The following is a 20260-nucleotide window of genomic DNA, read 5'->3' on the forward strand; positions in this document are numbered from 1 at the left end:
GTATTAATGTCATGGGAGTGTTCTCAATTTTTTTTTTTTAGATTTCATTTCTTTATATAGTATGACGTATTCTCGAAGTTATGGAAACATTAATAACTCAAAAACAATTTATCTTATCAGACTGATCTATTTCATGGTGGTCACTGATATCAAAGAACATAAGGTCCATATATCAAATTTGATATAAAAATAATGTTAAAATGTCAGCCTTGACCAAACATTGTATTTGCTACAATATGGACCCAATAGTGTGTTGCCACTATAAATAGTCCCAAAATTATTGTCAAAAGTGTGATTTTCACCTTTTCTGTGATCTTGACCTAAAACTAAATCAGTTCTAAGTTAGACCATATATATATATATATATATATATATATATATATATATACATACATACATATATATATATATATATATATTAGAAAAATCTTATTGAAAATTTATTTAAATTTTCCAAATAACAAATCTGTAAACAAGGTATACAAAATTTTAATTATCCGACAAGGAGTACAAATATATATATATATATATATATATATATATATATATATATGTCATATATATATATATATATATATATATATATATGAGCAAACAGTTAATAAAATATGTTAAAAAAACACTTTGAAATAAGTTAAAAACATATTTAATCTGAAAAGGAAACACTAGATAAATGGATAGTCCTTAATCCGCAGAGTTTCGAAGAAATACTCTCCTTCTCATCAGAGGGTAGGAATTAACAAAATGCGGGATCGGATTTTGCATGCAGAAGTATTTGATGAAACAACAAGTAAGTCAAAGATCTTGAAAACAAAATAAGTTAAGCAGAAGGAATATGGTAAAGAAAAAGGTGATTACACATGAATGGATAGTCTGGTGGAAGATAAAAAATCCAGTGACGGTAAAATCCAAATGTAAAACTTCAAAAAAGTTAAAAGAATTTCCATTTGTACAAGTAAAATCCAAAGACATCCCGTAATTGGAAGAAGATGGTCCATAATAATCCAAAGGCAGAAATCCATAGAATAATTCATAAACATGTGTACAAGGAAAAAAAATAATATTAATAAAAGAAAAATAAGATGCGCTTTTCATTCTACTTCCGAGACATAACTATAAATAAAAAAGATCTAGGAAGAAAAAGGAGAGAGAAAAAAAAATGATAAAGTTAAATATAAAATAAAGGGAAACAAAAGTCAAAACGACCCAGACAGGAAATGTTAAAGGCGCGAAAATATATATAGGGCAAAATAATATAGGTCAACTGAAATGTACAGGTTATCACTTAAAAAAATGTCAGCAAGAGTTATTAAACGACACTAAAAGGAAAATAAAAAATAAAAAAGGAAAATAAAAATAAATAAATAAATATATAATAAATAAATAGAAAATAAAGAATAAATAAATAAATAAAAAAATAAAATATAATAAAAATAAAATATAATATATAATATAAAATAAAATAAAGTAAAATATAAAATATTATAAATATATCTATATATATCTATATATATATATATATATATATATATATATATATATATATATATATTATTTTACAATCTGAAGATATAAACATAGTCTATTACAGTTTCCACAGACAGAGGAATTCCCTGCCTGTTTCGTTGGATGGTGAAAGTTAAACTTTCACCATGTCTTGAGGTTGAAATAAAAAATGTTCAGCTCTACTAACGTATTGAATACTTCATCCCACTTTTTACCACTTATACCTCTAAGTATTACATATAATATATACATATATATATATGTACAATATATATATGTACAATATATATATACATATATATATATGCACAATGTACATACATATATATATATATGCACAATATACATATATGTACAATATATATATACATACATATATTACAATATATACATATGTACAATACACACACATATGTATATATATATATATATATATATATATATATATATATATATATATATATGTGTGTGTACGCTAGGCTGTACACAAGCTAACTCAACTTAAAATATAATTTCCTCGGCAGAGATAGATATGCGTGTAGTTTATAAAAAGTTCTAAAAGAAGAAATGAAAAAATAATTGCTTACATTTTCAGCCGAACTGCTTCCAAATGATTCTTCATCTGAAAGGAGAAACAAACATTGTCATATGTCAAAAACGATATCACATGAAAGGCATATAAAAAAATATCACATAAAACGATATAAAATGAAACAAATGATGATCTATACATTTGTAAATGTGTGTTCGATGAATAAACAAACACAATTCCAAATAATCATGTAATTCTTGGTTCAGTATCTCAGGTGGGTTGAACCAGCTCTCCTTTCACCTGCACAACATTTCTAACCATAGCAGCTAACACATGTCAGGCATGTTTAAGCTATTTACATCAAGTAGTTTCATGCCTTGTCTTTAAAAAATCTATAGCAAGCACAAGTATGGTGTAAATTCAAGGTGTATCTACACCGGTAGCTCCTGATTGCTTGCACTTCTGTGCAACAGATTTCAGGTTAGAAACATGTACGTTCCACATAAGACCTGTATCGGTGCAACAAAAAATATCCTGATACTAAATCTGACCTTTATTTCTCTAAAATAGGCACCGTTTTCATGTACTATAAATCATGTTTTATTATTCGTTTTGAACGAAAAACACAGAATTGTTATTTTAAACAAGATTTGCCCTCTTAACCATCTTATGTGTCATCCTCCCTTTTATATTCTAGCAATAGTCTGCCAACATGCTAAGATTCCATCTTCCTTTAAAACGTTTCTCCCTCACTGAAATATCTTGATGGAATCTCTTGCTATGTTCATTACTCACACCACTAAGATTCTCTGCAAAATCTTCGAAACTGATAATTTTGAAAAAAAAAGTACCTAATTTGACAAAAAAAAAGGCCAGAAATGGATTTTCGATGCTATTGTGCATAGATAAAAATGGCCACAGATGTCCTGTACTTTATTGAGTGTTGCACAGTGTAATCAATGACAAGACTAAGTATTTATCTCCCTTGACCGAGATGTCCCTACAGCATTTGGAGATCGCTTGTGAAGGTAATATTCTCTTAGAAACACGTTCCTTTACCTACATGAAGGCGAGTCCATATAATAAGGAATTTTAGTCACATAAGAAATATCTTATTGAAGAGGTTTGGCTGAAAATAAAAAAAATCACTGTTTATTCAAGACTGCAGGGAGAATGTATGAATATATCAGCCTGTTTGTGTATAGTTTTTAAGATGAACCGATTAATGTGTGCATATCTGTGACTTTGGTTGCTAGCTGTGTCAGTAAACTTTCAGGGAATCTCTCTTTCTATAACGCTTTATGTACAAGTGCGATTAATGTCTGTGAATTAGTATATATGTTAGCTCACCAAATGATATTTTAATTGACTGATTGTATGATTTTATTTATTTTTTATTGTTTTATAATAAATAGAAATTGCATTTATAAAATTTACTATGTCTGTCTGTCTCCATATTTTTCAAACTGTATCTTCTCCAAGACAAAAGCTTGCAAAGAAATGCTAGGCAGCTGAAATAATTGAATTTTTTGTCGTCCGTTTTTTTTATTGGTCTTTAGCTTGTTAAAATAGTTGTTAATAGGTTAAAAAAGCGGTCAAAATTGAAAGAAATCAGAACTTGCAAAGCTTGAGACGACTAAAAGCGAAACCCTGAATTGAGATAAAACAAAAAATGTCTCATATTTTTAAAAATTAATAATATTTTTGTGTAAGAAAAAGATCCAACCATAATGCATTAGTAAGAAATCATATATTGGTAAAGTATGAACACGAAACGTCCACCATGTTGAAAATGGCGAACTGGTTTGAAAAAAAAAAAACACTCGATGGTATTTTAAAAAAAATTAATTTACAATTTTCAAACAACAGCAGCGAATATATTGTTTTTATCCAAGTTGTTTTGAAATATTGACGAACAGCCATTTTTTAGGATTCTCTTAATATTAATCCATACATACTGGGGAAGGGTGATAGTGGTTAATGGTTTACTTGGGTGTACTATGTTCAAATCCAGTTCGCTCCACAGAAACACTTTCATTAGATGCATACTTGACCTTGTGTCAAACTTCCAGAAAAGCAGGTAAATAAAAATATTAACACATACATATAATCCATCCTTTCCATACGACATCATACTTATTATTATCATATGCCATAATACGATACATAAAATATTGATTATTGAAATAACTTCCATGCGTCTAATTCCGTTTTTTTTTTTTCCCATTTCACTTTCTCATATTTTGATTTCACGAAATTTACATTAATTAATGCAGACATTTTCAATTGGGAAATATTTTAAAGTGAAATAAAAATGCTTATTTTAATTTTGGTATAAAAAAAAAAAAAGAAATCGTCTCCAGGTGAAATATTTTTAAGATTCGTTCACCTTCTTGTCGCTATTTTTAATGAAACATTTATTCAAATAATTAAAAAGCAAAATCATCGATTGGAATTTAGAATGCTACAAGCCTCTTAGCAACGCCAACGGTACTTTCTATATTAACAGCAAATAATTACATAAAATAAAAAATATTCATCGCGTCAAAAGTAAATTTTAATATAAATTATTCATTGATTTATTTACTTGAATCTGTTTTCAAAGTTTTAACCATTTCCATTTTAAACCAAGATACAAACAATTGCACTTAAAGAAACGGTTAGAATCTTAAAAAAAAAATTGAAATGTATGAGATAGCGAATGAATGGCTGGCGTCCGGTTAGAATCTTAAAAAGATCTCTTGGTTAGAGTGTGTGAGACAGTGGGTAAATGTCTGGCATCCGGTAGGATACTCCATTCCCAGCTAGAACAAAATGACAAGGAATTAAAAAAAAAGTGAGGGCAAAAATGAAATCAGAAATGCATTACTAACTTGGTCGACATTCTCAATCCTAAATTTATATCATATATATATATATATATATATATATATATATATATATATATATATATATATATATAATCTCAGTCGTGTGTGTGTTTATATCTTCACTAAAAACTTGTCATCCGCATCGAAGCGGCATGAACGTGATACCATTAGAAAGAGTGATCTCTCGGACACATAATATCGAAAAATTAGTAAAAACTCGTCAATTATTTCATGTAGAAATGTCGTTTTGTTTAAAAGGGGGTCAGATAAAAAACTTGGCTTTGACGCTGTATATCAATCACGAACGTATCCTAAATTTGCAACATGATAACATATGTGTCATCCTGGCCCGATCAGTAACATGTTCACCTATGAACTTAAGTTTTGCAAGTTCGTGCCTAGCACGCAACATTTTTTCTTTTAATAACGTATTCTCTTTCCTATCTTTTAAAATTGACTGTCTCCAATCGCTAGTATTTTATAAAAGCAATTCTATATAGGTTGTTAGTATGCACAGATAACCAGCTTATGGTACATGCCGTACAAACTAAAATCGTCCAGTATATGCATGTATTGAGAAAAGGCAGCACACAGTATGATAGGCAAAATGGCAACTTTTCATCGGTCGTCTGTAGATCGAAATTCAACCGATCTTTGTGACAAACAAACAAAAAAGATGATTCTTTCAAAGACTAATCGATCCATCTGAAATCATTTGAAGGAATCTACAGATACATGCTGAAATCTGAAGTTATTTCAAATGATTGAACTATAATTTTATTATATTTTCATCTCTGTTGAATATTCAACACTATGATAAAATGCCTTATCACCGCACGTAACAAGTAATAACAGTGCAGGAGAGACTTACTCAAATTTCTGAATGAGTTTGTATAGCATGTAAAGTGCGGTTAGGGGTAAAAATGAAAAGCAAAATGGCGGCTGCACTTGATTATATGTTGGCAGGTTTTGTGGAGTAACGTGAAATCTCATTACTCATATGCAAATAAGATGGTGCTAGTTTGGATAAAAAGGTACGTTTTCAGAGAAAGAGGCTGATTTTCACAGTCGAAAATACTGAACTGAGGTGTTATGGTTTTAACGGCAAAATCACAAACACTTTGATAAAAGAAAATACATTTTCTGAATAGTTCAAACCAGCGTTACTGACAGAGATGTCGATAGGAATAATAACTTCTCATAAACACCACGCCAGACCTCCAAAGATATTTGATTCTGAAAACGAGCATTCTTTTATCTTCGAAATATTGTCTTCCGATTCAAGTATATTTTCATTAACCGCATAATTAATACCTCGTTTTCACTCATTAAATATGCTTTCTATGTTTTCTGCTTGATATTGTTACATTGATTACCCTTACCATATTAATAGCTTTTCACATTTGTTTTTGTATATTTATATGCAGGGTTTTTAGAAAATCTATGAAATAACTTGGGAATTATGTTCTATATGTAAAATAACCACTTTCCCTGTAGCAGCAATCCATTACTAGTCTAATTTCCTTTGTGGTTCATTTTTTCCTCTAAATGGTCTTTGGTTTGTGCTGATCATATTTATTTGTATTTGATTTGACGCATTGTATTAGCTTAAATAAGAAGAGCCAACATTCGCATGATGCAATCAAATCCTCTATGTTAATGAAAAGAGCTACAACCGATAATGACGCTCATACATTTATTCTGTACTAAAAACCCGGGAACTGTCCCCTTCAACATACGACATACAGAGTTGTGAGAAAGATGAAACAAAAGTAAATTTTTATTTGTAACTTAATTTTAGCACAAACAAGGCATATTGCCACTGAAAAACAAGAGAGAGAGAGAGAGAGAGAGAGAGAGAGAGAGAGAGAGAGAGAGAGAGAGAGAGAGCATGAAGATATAAAATGACTTACGTTGGTTCAACGGTGATGATGCACCACTAGGAGGAAATATGAAACGAAGTTTGTTTGGTTCTTTGATCATAGCCTGAGAGTCGGTTAACTCCATCAGAAAGCTAACTCGATGGACAAAGCATTTTTTTCCTATTGGATCATCACTTATCAAGGCTAAGAGCATTTCGATGTTAATGAGAAAGAAATAACTGCCAGCCAAAACATGAGGAATATTATGAGAGTACTAACCTTAAGCAATGGTATAAACTGATGTTTACTTATGGTACAAGAATTTGTTGACATTAGATTTGAAATTGTAATGAGCAGGAAAGCAATCCTGCAGTAATATGTTGCACAATCGGGAAACCCTTGCAAAGAAACTCTGTTCATGGAAATTCCACCTAATGCTAAGGACATGGAATAAGACAACATAATCTGATTTTCTAATTTCTCACTATGTAGGGAACGAGAATACAAATTCCTCACTGCTCTTTCCGATTAAAAACAAATATATCCAAGAGAGATAACCCAGGTCCCAGCAAGACTTTTCTTTTTATTATATTTTCTTTAACTTTGGAATTTTCACAGTTCTCATTTATTATTGCAGAAAAATATTGCCATAAAAGTAGACAAGGCATGATTACAGATTAAGCAAATAGAAAAACTTGATTATAAACAAATAACATAAGAAAATTAAACAAGAACGGGCGATTTACACATTGTCAGCCATTTGCAAACGCAGACAAATCAAGTCAAACGAGAAGATGACGGATGGTGTTTGTTGTTCAAGCGAACACACACATAAACAAATATTTCATGCATAAGTAAACCCTTTCTTCGTGTCTTGATTATATTCGTTGAAGGGCTTCACTTTCGTTTGAACATTATATGCTTGTTTAAGAAAGAAAAGAAAAAGCAAAGACGCGTCCAATGTAAAATTATTATTGAAAGGAGAGAGGGTGAAACGACCAGGAAACGCACAGCCATACACAGAGGAGGGGATAGAGTAAGGAGGGATATAGAGCGAGAGAGGTGAAAGAAGAAGGAGAGAGGGGGGGAGAAAGAGAAAGAGAAAAGACGGGAGAAAGAGAAAGGAAAGAGAAGAAAGAGGAGAGAGAGATGAAGAAGAGAAGAGAGAGTGGAAAGAGCGAAAGAGGGTTTGAAAGAAACTGAAAAGAGAAAGCGAGACTGCTAGAAAGAGGGATTTAAGCGAGTGAAAGAAGGTAAAGAGGCGTAGAGAAAGAGAGAAAAAAGAACAAAGAAAAGATGGAAAGCGAGGAAAGGAAGAGAGGAGCAGGGAGAGACAAAAAAGAGAGAGCAGAGAGATAAAGATAGGCAGAGACACTGAAAAAGTGATTGACAGAGAGAGAAAAAAGCGATATAGAGAAAAATGGTTGAAAGACAAAAAAAAGAGGTAAAGAGAGAGAAAAATAACTAGAGAGAGAGAAAAAGAGGTAGAGAGAGAAACAAAAAAGTAGAGGTAAAGAGAGAAAAAGAGGTAGAGAGAGAGAGAAAAGAGATAGAGAGAGAAAAAAGAGGTAGAGAGAGAAAAAAAGAGACAGAGAGAGAGAAAAGAGATAGAGAGAGAAAAAGAGGTAGAGAGAGAAAAAAGAGGTAAAGAGAGAGAAAAAAGGTAGAGAAAAATAACTAGAGAAAGAAAAAAGACGTAGAGAGAGAGAGAGAGAGAGAGAGAGAGAGAGAGAAAGAAAAAAAAGAGGTACGGAGAGAGAAAAGAGATAGAGAGAAAAATGTAGAGATAGAAAAAAAGAGGTTGAGAGAAAGCGAAAAAGAAGCAGATAGAGTGAAAAAGACACAGGGAGAGAGAAAAAATGCAAAGAGAAAATAAAATAGACAGAGAGAGAGAAAATAGGCAGAGCAAGAGAGAAGAAAGAGGCAGAGTCAGAGAGAGAAAAAAGAAAAGGCAGAGAGAGAGAGAGAGAGAGAGAGAGAGAGAGAGAGAGAGAGAGAGAGAGAGAGACACAGACAGACAGACAGACAGACAGACAGACAAAGAGAGAGAGGAGAGAGGATGGGGAGGCAGGAGGAACAGAGAAGCGGATAGAAGTTTTGTTTGGTAAGTTTATTGGCATAATCACGTTGTGATTTATTTAATACCAATGTCTGTTGATTTCGTAATGTTTTTAGAGTTGTGTTATAAGTTTTATCTGTTTATTTTTATTTATTGAGTTTGTAGATACTATTTTTTTTTAGCTCACTCCCTTCAAAAAGGACATTACAAGTTCTACTCTAATGTCCTTAATATTTTCTCATGGACATTATAGCAGGAGTTAAATGCAGAGTAAAATGTAGAGGAGCTATATAAGGCCAGCCACAACTAGACTTCGGGTAGTGATGAAATTACCCCAGACCTGATCAATCACTGTATAAATACTCCTCTACTCCACTGCACAAAGTCCTGTCAGTGCTGGTAAAAAGGAATCATATCACAGGGCATGAAGGACATCAAGATCATTACCTTCTATAAGAATAAGGGTGAGAGAAGCAACTGCAACTATAGAGGTATTTCCCTCCTCAGCATTGTCGGCAAAGTCTTTGCACAGGTCATCCTGATCAGTATGTAGAAGGTTTCATAATATGTCTATCCAAATCAGTATGCGTTTCAAGCAGAATGATCAATGATAAACATGATATTCTTCCTCTGTCAAGTCTAGAAGTGCAGAGAACAGCACATGTCCCCGTACATTGTCTTCATAGATCTCACCAAAGCATTTGACAATCAGCAGAGATGGCCCATTCAAGATTTTCCCAAGGATTTACTGCCCACAAAAGCTGCAGTGCTTCATAGAATGCTTCCACACAAACATGAAGGGAACAATCAGTTCTGTGGAAGCTCCTCCCCTTTAGTATTTGCAGGGTCAAGAAAGGCTGTGTTCTTGCTCCAACACATTTTAAGATCTTTTTCAGTATACTCCTGAAGCACAGCTTTGACACTGCAACCAGAGAATCTACCTGTGTGCCAGATCAGATAGCAAACTGCTCAAACTGTTTCTCACAGGTTTGCAAAGATTTCAGGCTTACCATTAGTTTGAATAAGACAAACGTCCTAGAAGACACCAAAATACTATCTGCCATCACTAACGATGCCTATGAACTTGATGTCATTCATCATGCTTTACCATAATAGATAATCTCTATCATTGAAATTGGCAGGAGGATTGGGAAAGCAGCTATGATGCTTGCTCGATTTACATCAAAAGTGTAAACGAACCTTGAACTGACGGTGAAGATTAAGATGGCACTGTCCAATACCTGCATCATCATTAGCACACTGTTATATGGCAGTGAGATATGGACCACTTATGTCGGACAGGAGCAGTGACTCAACACTTTCCACTTTGGCATATCTTGGCAGGATAGAGTCTTGGACACAGAGGTTCTATATCACATGAGCCTTCCTTATATATTCAACTACCTCGGACAACAAAGACTGCATTGGTTGAACGAGGTCCACCATGGAAAATGGTGCATTTCAAAGGAAATCCTGAATGGAGAGGTACACCAGTTGCCCCAACAAGGATGTTGCAAAATGCAACAAGAAACTAATTGATATCGACATTGGATCCTGGGAGAGCATTACAGATGACTGCTCAAGATGGAAATAAACTCGAAACCAACATCTGAGGAGAAGCTGATGAACGCTGCTGTGGAGAAGCATGCAGACAGAAAGGAGAGCACCAATGCCATCAGCCCAGGGATCATGCATGCTTGTGCCTTTGTGACAGAGATTGTCAACTCACATTGGTCTCTTCAGTCCCAAGTGGTTTTGCTTTGAGCAGACAACTAGGTTAAGGATGCACCCTGACTGATAGAGACCTGTTTATATATGAGAGAGAGAGAGAGGGGGGGGGGGTGATGAAACATGTGGAAAGAGAGACGAAAAAAATATAGAAAGGAGCTGGAGAAAGAGAGAGAGAGAGAGAGAGAGAGAGAGAGAGACACACACACACACGCTGTTATATTTAGAGAGAGAGAGACACACACACACACACTGTTATATTTATTAGATTTATAGAGGTGGTAGTAGTGATGGTAGCTTGCCAAATAGATAAAAGTTGATAAAAACGTTACAGCTAATGTGTGAAGCGATGTTGATTAAGTGCTAAAAAGAGAAGATAAACAAATATTAGGTTATTTCCATAATGATCGAACGTAAAAAATCAAAGAAAAGAAGGTTAACGTATATGGATATAAGTATATTTTAAAACATTGAGAGGGAATGCAAAACGGTGTCAAAAATTTTAAACTATTGTCAGTGTAGTAGATGAATTTTTAAGATTATGTATTACATGTTCACCGATTACTTAGCAGGGAAATGGGAAATGTGAAGAAATTTATGGTGATTATATACACAGGTGCGTACGATATTTGTTTGCAATTTTCAACTGATAATTTTATACGTTTTTTTTTCTTTTGTTATCAGTCTTGCCTTCATAAACACAGTGACTTTATTTTCATTCTTTTTTAAGACATGATTGATTATAGACAACTGGGAAATTTCTTTATTTCTAAAAGTGACACAGATTCCTCCTTCGAATTCATGTGCACTAGAAGGACAAATCTGTGTGTCTACAAATGTAGTTACAAATGGAAAATTCCGTGTGTAAGGTTAGTTTAAGTAACAAAATGGAAACTGACAGTCTACTCATATGTTTGATTGTATAAGATTCTTGACATAATATGCACATTGGAGGCTTTTCAATTTCCAATAAATGTTACTACAGCCTTTTCTGTAGCTTAGGGTGCCACTCACTAAAACGTGGCTAAATCTTGTGTTATTTATTACTTTTTTATTTATCACAACATTCTTGCCATTTTTCTTTCATCTTCGATGTTCTAGAAATGGAATCCTACTCTATCTGTTTTTTCATTTCCATGAATACCGATATGACTAGCAGAGTCCATTTTACTCTGTTTCTTAGTATAGATAGATTTGGATTCATCGAACTACTGTTCTCATCTTCGGTCGACAACGGTAACCCCCCGACCTTCTTCAGGTGTATTTTGTCAAACTTAGGAATGTTTTTGTCCCTCGGGAAATTGGACGGAATTTCTTCACAGAATGCTTTTGTTCAGTCAGCCATGATTGGATAGAGGTCCTAAGTAATTTGCAATTGTATATTTTGGTCGCCCACACTGAGGATTGAACCTTCAACCTTCAGGAGAATGTCACTTACATTTACAATCGATTTTTCCAGGTACTCTAACCATTGCGCCACGGATCCTACTATGAATCTTAGGAGCCTTTAACCTATTTTATTTCTATTTGTAAATATCACTATATATTAATGTTTTTACTTATTACTTGTGTATCTTATCTATTGTTTATAATCTTCATATTTTGCCCAAATATATAAGTAAGCGGGAGTATTGTATCCATTTTCAGCTTCCATACCGCAATTGACACACCTGCCGCCATGTTTGAAACTTAGTGTCTAGTTTTATGCACAATTACCCAATTGATACTAACAATTAAAAAATATAAGTGTTTAAGAAGGCTATAGCAATGTGGGTTATCGATGTGAGAAGCAGTGTGGAAAATGAATAAAAATAGACAAACAGGTGCAAATTTTGTAGAATTGTGAAATACGTGCGTTTATTTATTTTTCAACGTCGCATATAACATCACATATAAGTAAATGGAGACTTACTGTTTTGGGGGGACCTGGATGGTTGGTGTCTTTGATATTTTAGGATAACATCCCATTGTCAAAAAGAAATAAGGTGTAAAAAAATCGAAGAGTGTTTCAAAAGAGAGAAACCTCCATGGTGATGGAACTGGAAGATGAGTTGAAACTACCACGCAGAAAACAAAGTCTAATTAATAGTGATGTGTTTTAGGTTCTAATTAAATTTGGTGTGTGATAAAATATAATATTTTACTTTATTAATTTATCAGTACTTTATTTTATTTTTACTTTTTTTTTTATTATATTTCCATTTATTTATTTGTTCATTCATTTATTTTACTTATTTATTCAATTATTTATTTATTTATTTTATTTATTCATTTATTTATTTATTCATTTATTTATTTTATTTATTTATTCAATTATTTATTTTATTTATTCATTTATTTATTCAATTATTTATTTATTTTATTTATTTATTCATTTATTTATTTATTTATTTTATTTATTTATTCATTTATTTATTTATTCATTTATTTATTTAATTTATTTATTTATTTACTTGTTTACCTTTTCTTTTTATTTATAGATTTATTTTATTTAATTCATTTTTATTTTTATTTATTTTTTTATACACATAGTTTTCTATTTTTATGTACTTATATATGTCATCCCGAAATATCAAAGACACCAACCATCCTGGTCCTCAAAAAACAGTAAGTCCTCATTTACTGATTTTATATGTGATGTTATATGCGACTTTGAAAAATAAATAAACGCACGTATTTCACTATTCTACAAGATTTCCACCCGTTTGTCTGTTTTTGTTCATTTTCGACATCACTTCTCACACCGGTAACCCACATTGCTATAGCCTTTCTAATACACTTATATTATATTTACCAGCAATGCTTCAAGCAAACTACCTTTTCCTTTTATCAGAACTTTATTTTTAGCAGCAAAAATTAATTTGTTGCACAAATCTCTATTTATATAATGTTACGAGTGTGTATATGTTTATATGCTTGTGTTGTGGGGATTCACTCATACACAAGAGATAAACTCTTCAAAATGTAGAAATAGATCGAGAGTATAGTGGACTAGAATATATATATATATATATATATATATATATATATATATATATATATATATATATATATATATATATATATATCCTAATCCTGTTACAAAAGAAAATAATGAAACGAATGGAATGAAGGAAACAAAAACTCAATTGCTGGATAAGATAAACGTGTCGTTTATTTACTGTTGAAAGAATGAATGTTTTAGGTGTAACACGTGTTCATGTCCGCGCGGGTATAACCATCGTTTGTTGCGGGATTGGTAGTATAGAAGGAAAAAGGAAATGTGTGTTCATCTCACGTTCGGGTCACTATCGTTTGTTCGCGCATGGGAAGAGAAGTGAGTAATGAAATGGGAATGATAGTCCAGCGTGTAGACAAAGACATGTTAGCAGTCAGCTACGCGGAGGTGTTCTCCGGCACAAGTTGTAGATAGAGAGACAGAAAGAGTGAGAATGTTCTATGCAGCGATATTTTTTTTTATTAAATCAAAACATTAAAGAAAGAAAACTGCGACGATTTTTTTAATGAAACAAAGTTGATAACATTAATGATACAAAATGTCTTTACGCGACTTTTAAAAGAGTCGTTTTTGTTTTGATATCATAATTTACGGCGCTAAAACCAACGAAATTTTCAATAGATGAAAACATTTAAAAAAGAAACTGCGGTAACTTTTTTCTACATATTTTACGACTTATTAAGAGATTAAATGCGGTAATAGGAAAGTATAACTATTTTTTTTCAAACAAAACTTTTTAATAAAACAAGGATGAAAATATGAAAAAAAAATGTTTTTTTTTGTTTTTTTTTTACTGGACAAAGCTTATAATATTAATAACACCAACATCTAGTTTTTAACATAAATAATGAATCTTATAAAAGCTTATAATATTAATGACACCAACATCTAGTTTTTAACATAAATAATAAATCTTATAAAAGCTTATAATATTAATAACACCAACATCTAGTTTTTAACATAAATAATGAATCTTATAAAAGTACTTGTGTATCTTATCTATTGTTTATAATTAATGGTTCCTATATCGTATTAAATTCTATACTAGGTCTACTTAGTAATTGATTATTCCCCAGCATATGTGCTGCTTTTTTCAGTCGTCTTACTCTCTACTGTTTTTCTTTGGCTATAATTTTTACTTTGTCCCATAATTGTAGATGGTTTCCCTTTTCTTTCCAGATATGGTCAGCTATACCTGACTTTTCAGTCTCTCCACGTACTACGGCTTTTCGATGTTCTTCTAACCGTACTTTCAACGGACGACACGTTTCACCTCTGTATAGTTTTCCACATTTACATGGGATTTCATATAAACAGTTATTAGTCATGATTTTTTCTGTAGGGGCTTGACTCTCACAAGCTGTTTCCAGAGAGTTGAATCACTCCTGAATACTGTCCTGGTGTCATATGGCTTACATATTCGTTGAAGCTTTTCAGACAAGCCCTTCATATATAGTATACAAACTGTGGTAAGTTTCTGAGTAGTATCCTTCTGTGTCTGGTCCAGATTTCTTGGAATTGATGTCATGCTTTCTGAATAGTTGTTTCGGTGGAGGGTTTCTCTTAAACTGTTTTGGATTTGATATACGTATTCCATTTCAAGTCAGGAGTAAAGGTCAAGCCCAGAAACTTGTCAAAACATGAGGCCTCCTCAAGACGAGAGCCATTCATTTCGATTGATGCCAGATGGGGATCTGAGCATTAATGATGTAAATATAAAAGCTTGGTTTTAGATGCATTAAAAGTAACCAGCCACCTCTTTCCTCATTGTACCACATGCTCAAGATCAGAGGAGAGAGAGAATCAGAGAGAACTTGGTCGTTTACGGTCTTTGATGTGCTACCACAGATTATATTGTTTTCAGCATAAATGTCTATGAATGATGTAAGGATGTGATTTGGAAGATCATTAATGTAGATCAGGAAGAGAGTTGGGCCCAGGATGGACCCCTGAGGGACTCCAGCATTAATACTGAGAGCTTCTGATTTCTGCCCATCAACCACTACTCTTATGAACCTATCAGCGAGAAATGATTTAATAATTGAGAAGACATTTCCAGCTATATCATAGCTGAAGATCTTGTGAAGTAGTCCTTTATGCCATACCTTATCAAAGGCCTTTGATATGTCAATAGCAATTGCCCTAGAGAGAAAGCCTCCGTCGAGAGATTCGCTAATCCTATGAGATATAACTGTAAGCACGTCTTCTATAGATCTAGCAGAACAGAAACCATATTGCACGTCACTAAAAAGGTTATTTTTGCTGAGATGGTTGACTACTTCTCTATTTAACACGGATTCCAGCAGCTTACTCATGATGCATAGGAGACTTATTGGTCTGTACTGAGAGGGAGATGAGCGATCACCTGAATTCTTAAATACAGGACATACTGATGAGATTTTCCAAGTTGTTGGGAAGCATTTCTCCTTAAGACAATGCTTAAATAACTTTGTAAGTATGGGCGCTAGTTCTTTTTTAGCACTATAATTGGAATGCCGCCAGGGTCAGTTGCTTTACTGGAATCGAGGTTTTTGATTAGCTTGGCAACCTCACGTACAGATATTTGTATGTCACATAGCATGTTTTCAGATACACGAGGTAATACTGGTGGTTAGCGGCCTTGGTCATAAAGGGTATCTAGAATTATCTGCAAAGTTCTTGGCAAAGAGTTTGGCTTTGTCTGATGCTGACGAGATTAACTTAGGTCCATTGATGATAGTTGGGATAGAGCATGCACTTCTGTTCAGGATTCTATTTGCTATTTGTCAAAACTGATGGGACTCTAACCGCTGCTCAGCTACTTTGGACTTGATGGACTGAGCATACAACTCTCTCGCATTCTTTATTACTTTTTTACAGAGGTTGCTGGTGGTATTAGTCTCAGTACATCTATTACGTTGGAAGCGATGGAAAAAGTGATTTCTGTGTGCAATACCAGCAGCACATTCTGGAGAGAACCACGGCTGGTTGTTAGGTTTTTGCTAGAACTTTTCGAGGGTATCAAACGGTCTATACCTACAATTAACCATTCCATCAGGTCTGATACTATAGAGGACACATCCTTTTTAAACATGAAATGCAGAGGTAGATCTGATATAAATTTGTGGAAGCTATACCAGTCAGCTATTGAGTATCGATATACTGTACAATGGAGAGGTACGTCTGAGGATCTATTACATTTTGTTTTTATCTTAACTGATACAACAGAGTGGTCGGAAGATCCTAGTGGAGACAGAACGGCGGATGAAAATAACTCAGGGCCAATTGTGAGAAAGAGGTCTAGGAGACTTGCAAACTGGCCATCAGTGTCAGGGACACAGATGGGTTTCCGAACAATCTGAGTGAGGTCATAAGCAACTGAGAAATCGTGACAAAACCTCCCCTCATCGTCGGTCTTGTTTGAGTGGGTTAACCATTCCACATTGTGAACATTGAAGTCTCCACAAACATGAATGTTTGCTGAGGGGTACGCAGACAGGATGTGGTCAATTTTCTCAGATATGCTTTTAAAGATAGTAACTTCACTGTTGTGGGGGCGATAGAGTGCAAATATGAATGCGATAGTGTGAGCAAGTGCAACCCGAAAGCACATAAAGGGTAAATTAGGATCTTCTCTGGAGATGGCCCTGCCACATGGAAAGTCGTCTTTAATGTAGGCACATACTCCATGCCCATGGCGATCTTGGGGGTCAGATTTAGAGGTTAAGTTTGAGCATCTTTTAATTATGAACTCATCTAGGAAAATATGTTGGTCTCACTTGGGAATAACAGGTCAGGTGTAGATGCAATCCTCTACCTATATAAAAGCCAGGTACGGCCAATGATGAAGTACTATTGCCACATCTGGGCAGGAGCTGCTAGAAGCAGCTTATCCTGCCTTGACAGAGTTCAAAATAGACTTTGTAGCTTAGTGGACGGTGCCCTTTTCTCTTCTCTGCAACCTCTTTCCCACAGAAGAGACGTTGCGAGCCTCTCTGCTTTATCGTTATTTTCATGGCAAGTGCTCAGCTGAGCTTCAATCTATGGTCCCCCCTCACCAAACTTTCATGAAAAACACTCGTCTAGCCAAAACCACTATCAATAATTTCTCACACTCTGTGCCTAAACCTAAATATAGATTCCATGAACAAAGCTTCTTTCTTAGAATTGTATGCCTGTGGAACTTTTCCGATTGCCTGTTTTCCAGCTGACTATACTCTGATTGTCTTCAAATCCAACGTAAACAAGTTCTTGATGAACCGTCCTCCCTAAGTAATACAATATACAAAATTCCTACTACATGTTTACTATGCTATAATCACATTGACTAATGTATACCCATTAACCCTTATCCTCGAGTGGCCTCCGGACTTTGATAAATGGTGATTCATGTGTAATAAAAAAAAATCTCTTGATATGCACTGCTGTTACTACGTATTGCTTTTGCTCGGTGTTGTATGCAACGGACGATTCCTTTCTTTACAATATATGGATGGTGGAAGTTGAAGTTTAGGTACTGCCCAGTGAAAGTTGTTTTTTTGTATACAGATGACATAAACCCTTACTAGTGCAGGTTATCAGCACATTTAGGAACGACAATTTGTTATGTTCTTTTCATGTTTTATAGATAGATCTTTTTTAAGATTTTTCAGATGAAAGCGTCAATTATATTTTTGTGCTTCAATGCTGTTAACCCTGATAGGGAGTCAGAAAAGATTATCAATTTATCATTCCTACCCTCTTCTATTCTTTTTAGAGCCATGTATATGATGCTTTGTCAAGTAGCCTTTACTGTATTTTTGTCTTATTTAGGATAGCAGTGCATCCAACTATTTTATTTTTAGATCCCTCTGTGTAGATATACTTATAGTTAGGATGATGCTTTTTTATGTGTTCAAATTTATCTTCAAATATAATTGGCTTGGTTTTGTTCTTTGAAGTTTTTGTCAAATCAAAGATACAAAATAGTTGTTTTAATTTCCATGATGGAATTTTGTCACTTGGTGTATGTGAATAGAGTTCAATTTCAGTTTGTTTCTATGTTCCTAGATACAGTAACTAAATGGCCTAATGGTACTGATTTTTCTGTTTTATATTGTGAATTAAATATGCAGCTATAGGCAGGATGACAACTTTGTCATGTATTAAAGTGTTAATTTTCCTTTCCTTAGATGGAAAGGACCTTCATTCGCTTTGGTATATGAAGCTATTCACTGGAGGTGTGCAAAAAGCCATCAACACGAGTTTCAGTCTCTAGTGATGAATAGTTTTAAATTGCTTCAAGTATGATGGTCTTGCTACACTATAGATGAAACTTCCATCATCAAATGTCAATCATACAATTATTCAAAAAAGTTTGGGTGGGGATTTATTAGTTTATCACCCAGAGTATGTCAATTGCCTTGTTGCAACTTTTTGAAGATCTTTTATGAGGGAAAAAACAGATTTTTTTACCACAGACAATACCAAAGCACTTATATTTGTGTGTTATTTGCCTTTCTTTACTATTTAGTTTCAGACATGGAGCATTATGCATTTTTGCAGATTGCAAAAATGAACACAGAAAATCTGAAACCGTTTTCTTCAGTTCATCTGCTATTTAAGGTTAGTTCTTATTTAAGGTTGGTTCTTATTTAAGGTTAGTTCTTATTTAAGGTTAGTTCTTATTTGTGTTCTGATTAGTGCATATATTTTACTTAGCAACAAATTAAAAAGTCATCTTTGTGCCAGTGACTATGGTGTGAAGCTTTTTTATGTTATTTTCACATTAAAGTGAGTTACTGACAAGATACTTTTGAAGGTATTGTTTTCTTGTGTTTTTTTTTTATGTCAGAAAGTATCATTCCGACTCTCAATTTAAAACTTCTGTTTTCCAGAAAATTTTGGATAAAAATGTCTGTTCTGCCCTTTAATCCAAAGCCTCTAAGATCTTTTATTATAATGTACTTCCAGACTAAAAATATTGCTCTTTTTTAATAAATGCCTCTTTAATAAACGTCTCCAATCTGATTAATGGTCAATAGTAGTTCTTTTTTCTCCAAGACCAGACTCCAAATACCATATTAATCTGCCATTTATCATTTTTTTCATTAATTTAGAGAGACAACTAGTTAATGTTATCGGTCTATGGTTTGAAGAATTGTCAGAGTATTTTACCAGCTTGAATATTACTGTTGCTTGTCTCCAAAGATTTAGAATTTTTCAGCTAATCCATATTTCATTATAAATCTGTAGAAATAAGTATTAGGGGCACATCTGTGGAAATTGTTTTACAAATTTGTAAGATAGAGCATCTGGACTGATTGCTGTATTGTGGGTTTTGTAAAGGATTCATTGAGCTCCTATCTTGCAAAGCGCTGATTATAGCTTTTGCTATTTTTGGAACTGAAAATGAGTTTACTTTTCTTCAGGTTTCTTCATTTTTAACAAATTTTTTAGTTTGACACTGGATGTCAGAATTTTGAGAGAAGCTGTTTGCGAAGGCATTAGAAATATCTTTCTTGCTTGTGATCTTTGTATTGTTTGTGATATGTTTTTTAGGCATTCTACCATTCTTACCTGCTGTCTCATCATATTTCAGATCACCTTAGATATTGGTGCCTAAATTTATTTTGGGTATGTAGCTTTTCCATGAATTACTTTGGACTCCCTTATTGTTTGCCGAGCTCTGGCACTCGATTTAAAACAATTACAAATTCTCCTTAATAGATTTTCTCATGTATAGCC

General features: G+C 33.4%; 1 protein-coding gene across 1 annotated transcript in view; it reads right to left on the reverse strand.

Annotated features, from left to right (window-relative positions):
* LOC145247405 (NAD-dependent protein deacetylase sirtuin-2-like) overlaps nucleotides 1–20260 on the reverse strand; it is a 307963-nt gene that overhangs the window by 194588 nt on the left and 93115 nt on the right. Inside the window, exon 2 of the mRNA XM_080109110.1 lies at nucleotides 2094–2128. Coding sequence (XP_079965236.1) covers nucleotides 2094–2128 — 35 coding nt within the window. The remainder of the gene's footprint in view (nucleotides 1–2093; nucleotides 2129–20260) is intronic.

This window comes from Euprymna scolopes, chromosome 25, assembly GCF_053919585.1.
Source record: "Euprymna scolopes isolate OS-2025 chromosome 25, ASM5391958v1, whole genome shotgun sequence".
In the NCBI taxonomy this organism is placed as follows: domain Eukaryota; kingdom Metazoa; phylum Mollusca; class Cephalopoda; order Sepiida; family Sepiolidae; genus Euprymna; species Euprymna scolopes.